At 48.1% G+C, this 6457-nt stretch overlaps 1 protein-coding gene across 1 annotated transcript in view; it reads right to left on the reverse strand.

Annotated features, from left to right (window-relative positions):
- gfap (glial fibrillary acidic protein) overlaps positions 1–138 on the reverse strand; it is a 9531-nt gene extending 9393 nt beyond the window's left edge. Inside the window, exon 1 of the mRNA XM_062533095.1 lies at positions 1–138. This exon is cut by the window's left edge and continues 380 nt beyond it. Coding sequence (XP_062389079.1) covers positions 1–126 — 126 coding nt within the window. The 5' untranslated portion in view covers positions 127–138.
- Between the last annotated feature and the right edge of the window lie 6319 nt (positions 139–6457).

Consider the following 6457-nt stretch of genomic DNA (forward strand, 5'->3'; position numbering starts at 1 on the left):
GAGCGAGAGGTGGCGCCCGCCGGCGTGCAGCGAGAGGCGGCCGGTGGACAGGCGCCCCCCCACCGAGGAGCTGCTCTGGTGGCCGAAGCGCTTGCGGTAGGAGGACAGGACTCGCTGGTTCTCCATGCTGAGACAGACCGAGAGAGAGAGAGTGGGGCTGGGACGGGACAAGTGGCAGGCTTTTATAGACACGGAAGGATGGAGAGACAGAGAGGGAAGGAAGGAGAGGTAGAGAGAGGGAGCCCAGGGAGGGGTGTTCGAGGGGAGTACTGAAGGGGGTGGATAAAAGGGAGCAGAGGAGAGAGGGCGAAGGGGGTTGGGGGGCATTTTGGGGGGTTGGTGTGTGTGTTTGGGGGGGTGTGGGGATGTGTGCCACTGAAAAGCTGGGGGCTGGAGATTGTTTGTGCTTGTCCACTCAGCTACAAACAGCCCCTGACCCCTCCTCCCCTATTCTCTCTCTGCCTGCATAACTTGGGTTTTGTGTGACCAACTGAGCCAGTCATCCACTGGGAGACATTACAGAAATTACGGAATAGAAGGAGGTAGTTATCTCTTTTTACCCAGACACCCTCAAACTAATAGGGTGAGACTGACAAACAGATAGACAGACACACACACAGACAGACACACACACAGACACACACACAGACACACACAGACACACACACACACACACACACACACACACACACACACACACACACAGATACACAGACAGACATACAGACAAACAGACAGACAGACAGACAAAGATAGAGAAAGGAAAAGAGTGGGATATCAAAAGAAAAGGATATTGTGACAATTATAGCATAGTAAACCAAAAGCCAGATATGATGACATGTCATGACAGAAGAGGAAAGAGAGAGAAATGGAGGGAGTGAGAGAGAGGGAGAGAAAGAGGCATGGAAGAAGGATTTGATGGCAGATCTAGCAGTGATCAAATGAATGGGAATTGATGCATGCATGGTGTGCACCTTCTTCTGGGAGTGAGAGAGAGGGAGGAAGAGAGAGGGAGAGGAAGATGAGGTCACTGGTGGGACCACAGCCCAAGGTGAGCCCATATGAATCCTCCAAGGCTAATGGTTGGTCAAAGCATCTAGAGCCTCATGTTTGTCATCCAGCTCTGCCTGTATTCTACACCTCACACCATCCCTCCCTCTCTCTTCTCATCCTCCCTCTCTCTCTGTCCTCTCTGCTCCTGTCCTCTCCTCTCTGGTGAGACTGTTTTTCGTTCCCTGTCTCGGCAAGAGGGTAATGATGTCACGGAACACTGGCACGATTATGTAATGGGCAGAAAGAAGAGGAGAGAAAAATACGGGTGCATTAGTTTAGATGGCCGTGTCCTATTGTGCTAATCTGAACCACAGTGACACAACAATGCCTCTAAACTATGCCTGCTCCATTACTGCTACACTGACAGAATCGCAAGCCTCAAGTGTGATTAATTGTGTATCAAGTCAAATCAAAAGGTTGGTCAAAAATAGATAATGCAGATGAAATATTCAAACAGAGTTTTTGAAGAATAAATGAAGTAATACAAGTTAGAACACAGAGGAGCCACTCACAGAGTTGGGAAATGTTTTGTTATGTTTCCTAGACTTTTCAAAGACTCGTTCTCAGCACGAAATGATCTCAGCAAAGCCATTGGTAAAAAAAGCCATCAAGTGAAAATATCAAGTCTTCTTAGAGAGATGTATCAGCTTCAGAGTGTGCAACAGTGTGTTGAGCAACAGTCATAATAGAGTTAAGCTTGTTTGACAAATGCATGAGCATGGCCAGAGTCTATTGTCCCGTCAGCACAAAGTCATGTCCCAGGTAGCAGTGAGCCCGACCAGCTGGGAGAGACCAGCGGGAGACCCGTCTCACATCTATTGCCACCCTATCGCCATGGAGACCTCAACGGGACAATCACTTGATGGGATTTATGGTTGAACTTTAGCTGACTCTGGAGGGCTGGCACGGACTGTGGACTCAGACTCAGGCTAGAGGAGGGCAGCTGAATGAAGCCTAAGATGAACCCAAGGGCCTCGGAATCATGTGGTCCCATCAAGGAAGCCCAATCTATCACATTACAAGTAGTTAGGAGTAATTAGGCATCACACTCATACTGAAACCTGCTCCCCAATGGAGATCAGGTCTGACCCAGCTGTATCTTGTTTTATAAAGAAGTAAAAAATAGACTTATTTTCCACTGCCTTCAATGATTAATGATGATAATTGAATGTGAACAACAATAACAGCTTCTGTTGCCTCATGCTCAGGGTAGAAAGGAGAGGTTTGAGACCGCATTGTCCCCACAAACTATGTGTGAACTCTGCTGGGGATGCACTGGGCTTGAGCAGAATCGTACAACAGATAAACAGCTTATGTATGCCCCAGTGCAGCTGAAAGAGGTGACTGCCTGCCACAGGAAGGACTATTTGAGGAACCATCTGCATATAGCTCATGGACAAAAACAAAACACCATGTTTACATTGTGTGACCTACATGTACATAGACTCTGGCATATATTCTGAAATATTTGTAATATGTATCTTATTAATATTTCATGCACTCTGACCAGGACAGGTTACACGCTTCCTTGGCCTTTATATCTTGGCCATATCATCCCAGAGGTCTGGAGCAGGACAGGTGCAAGAGCTGAACAATGGAAGATGCCACCTGTAATACAGGTGCAGAGGATGTGAACTGATGGACTAACAGAGTGAATTTGCATTGGACAGATAGCATAAAAGATACTCAAGAAGTCGCAGTTGATTGGCTTAAGCAGTATGATCATATAGATAGATAGATAGATAGATAGATACTTTATTGATCCTCAAGGGGAAATTCAAGACATTCCAAATACGTAGTCTTTGAATCTAAACATCAGAAAGGCCAGTCGGGAGACTGCAGACCCTCGCCCTGGTCACACAATTTTAACCAAATTCCCTTATCAAAACTCAGCAGTGGATCAGGATGATCATGTTGGAGGATGGAGCTATGGTGACCCTCTACCAGCACTTGCTACGTGAGTGGACACCGGACTACAATACCCTCCTCCCCACTACCAGTTGCTGGTGGTAACTAGATGATTAGAAAGAACACTCTTTCTAAGTCCAAACGCCCTCTCTAACCGGCAGTGGCGTTGGCAAGGTGTAGCTGCAGCTGACAGGAACCTGCACTAGTAGCGTAACATCAGCGGGAGCGTTCTCTTTGTCATTAATACAGTAGTAAAAGTTACATCACCCGCTCCTCCCATTCACCCCGGCCCACTGTGGGAACTGCGAGGTCTCAGCCAGACAGTAAATAAAGCCCACTAAGGTTGTTGTGTGCCTAGTCTTTTAGATGGTAACCGTGGTCTGAAGAAGTCGGCGGGCTTAGGAATGACTGGGAGCACTTCTCAGGGTAACTGCGATTGAAATAGGGCCCTTGTTAATGGAGGGTAAAAAGGCGGGCGGGCTCACTGTAAGTCCTGCCGCAGAGGATTAACGGGATGGTGTCATCATGAAGTCCCCTTTGGAGCGTATTGGACCCCTGGATGGCTGGGGAGTCCACTGTGGTTGCCTCAGATCCCGTCACTGGGGGAATCACCCTTGGAGAGGAAGCATTCAGAGAGAGGGAGACAAAGAGAGAGAGAGAGAGAGGTGGAGAGATGAAAGAGAGGAAGAGAAGAGAGCAGAGGAAAATAGTGAAAGAAACGAGAGACTTTGCAGCAGTGGCATCATCCCAGGAAGAAAAATAAATAAATAAATAAACAAGAGTGGAATGCAGACAGAAATGGGAGAAAGGAGCAGAACAAACAGACAGCAAAGGATCACCTGATGCCCCCCTCCCACCTTTCACTCTCCATTCTGTGGTTGGTTTTCAGGAGCCAGGAAGAGGTTGAGTCAAACAGCTGATTCATGTGTTGAGAGTGAGGGGAGAGGCGATGGAGAGGAGGGGTTGAGGACTGGAGCGGAATCCTAATGTTGCCCCTGAGGACTGATCTACTGCCAGACTAAAATGGCCCCCAGACTGCCAGACTACCCCTTTCATTCAGAGGAGCTTGTTCTTTCTGCTTTCCTGTCTGTCTTAACTTTGTCTTGAGGGTGTGTGTGTATATATGTGTGTGTACTGTGTGTGTGTGTGTGTGTGTGTGTGTGTGTGTGTGTGTGTGTGTGTGTGTGTGTGTGTGTGAGAGAGAGAGAGAATGAGAGAGTGAGTGTGTCTAAGACTATATAAGTGTATCCGTGAGGTGGGTGGTTATAAAACAGTTGGACAAATAGCATTATTTCCTGAAAGAAAAGCGATGAATATCATTTGATTTACGGGAACAATCCGCTTCCAGACACATCCGTAGTGTTAGTAGAGCAGTGGGAAAAAGACAAATAGCAATAACAGACACAGACAGCCTAGCCAGATAGCAGCACTAGCCAGTAACCTTCTCCAAAACAATGTCTGGCCACAGTTTGGGGCTAAGGGTGCTGGACCAGCCCTCCCTCCCAAAAGTAGTGTGCTCTCTGTGGGGGAGAGAGAGAGAGCAACGTGCCCCCCTCCACAAAGCCCAGATCAGCCGCAACAAAGGCCCATGGGGACACCACTACCCCCATCCAACCCTCCGTCAGCATAACTGATGGGGTTCCAGAGGATCAGGCACATACCAGTTAACAAACACACACACACACACACACACACAAACACATAAACACACTACCTACACACACAAGCATATAAACACACTAAGATGCTCACACACGCAGAGTCATCATCTAGCTCCTACACTTGCACAGGTACTGACATGCATACAACTCAGAATACAGTATACATAGCAATAGCATACTGTACACGCAGTTGTTTTTCAGTTGGTCCAGTGAGGCGCGCGCGTGTGTGTGTGTGTGTGTGTGTGTGTGTGTGTGTGTGTGTGGAGGTGTGTGTGTGTGTACAGTATTGGCATGTCAGAGGAGTGCATGGTCAGAGGGAGACAGGGACTGGGCCGGGGGCTTGTGGTCCGGTGGGGGCTGGATTTTTGGGAACACCTCTGCCACACCATGACACAAAGGCGCAATCGCCCCCATGGATAAAAGAGAGAGTGGGGATTACTCCTGTCCCATAGCCGGACAAAAGGCCCTTTGTAGGGGAAGAGGGTGGGTTGGCTGGGGGGTGGGGGGATTGGGATGCATAGGAATGTTGGGGGTCCCAACATCAACATGGCCAGGAATTCTGTCTGACAGCAACTGGACAGATGTCAACAGAGCTCCAAACCATATGCATATGCACAAACCTCTCACCCCACACCAAACACATGCCTATCATACAACACTTTTACATAGAAACCTGGAGGAGCCGGAGTTCTCAATAAGAACTGTGGGGACCTTCTTGCTAGGAGAAATTGCAACACATTGAGGAAATCTGGCAAGACAGCAAGACTTGTTCATCTAAGAGAAAGTCTTTGCCAGCGATTTGAAAGCTGATTCAGGACATGGAGATTTAGTTCTGACCTTGCCTGATGTTTCAGGGCTCTCTACCGACTTGGCACATCGAGAGCCCAGCTCACAATGCTCCATAGCAACAGAGTGTAGTTTCTGTGGCAAAACACACACACGGGCTTAAAACATGTTTGCAAGAAAACAAGGCCATAAAACAACTGCTGCCAGCCGTTGAGCAGTTCCACCAGACACGTACAGGAACCTTTGTTTGTCTTAAGGCCTCTCTCTGTCCCACTGTCACTTTCTTGGGCAGCCATCTCTCTCTCTCTCTCTCTCTCTCTCTTTCATTCACTTCAGAGACAGGCAATGAGTGAGACAGGGAGAGAGAGAGAGAGAGAAGGAGGCAGAATGAAAGTAAAGACAGGGATGATTTCACACAAAAAAGACATCAGTTCAGAAGCTTCTCTTCTCTTGACTGTAATGAAAGGTCCCTATTGAGAGGGATGACGGTGTGACTGGCCAATGTACTCCAGACGGCCCCACAGACAGCTGAGGCTACCGGCGGCAGGGTCTGATGCAGTCCAGGCCAAGGATGCACGTACACACACACACACACAGAGCAGCACACACAGTTTTATACACAGACCTTTTGGAACACGACACTTGTGAATATTTAATTTAGAATAAATCCAGTGAGGAGGACACAGGCCTGGCAGGCATATATTCTTTCACACGCAATCACACACATACCTTTTGTGATTAATACTGTTTTCAAAGTCTTTGGTGTGTGTGTGTGCGTGTGTGTGTGTGTGTGTGTGTGTGTGTGTGTGTGTGTGTGTGTGCGCATGAGCATGTGTGTGTGAGGGTGAGAGAAAGAGAGAGTAAGTGTGTGTGTGTGTGTGTGTGTGTGTGTGTGGCCTTGAAGAATAAATGAAGGGTCCAGGCTGATGAAGAGTAATCACAGTGCACCACAGAACTGGACTGGACTTCCTGGCAAACTACCAGCAGGCTCTCATCCATCAGAGCGGCCATCACAAACCAAGAACCAGGACAAGACAGGCGTGATATTT

The sequence above is a fragment of the Sardina pilchardus genome, chromosome 3, assembly GCF_963854185.1.
Source record: "Sardina pilchardus chromosome 3, fSarPil1.1, whole genome shotgun sequence".
NCBI classification, from domain to species: domain Eukaryota; kingdom Metazoa; phylum Chordata; class Actinopteri; order Clupeiformes; family Clupeidae; genus Sardina; species Sardina pilchardus.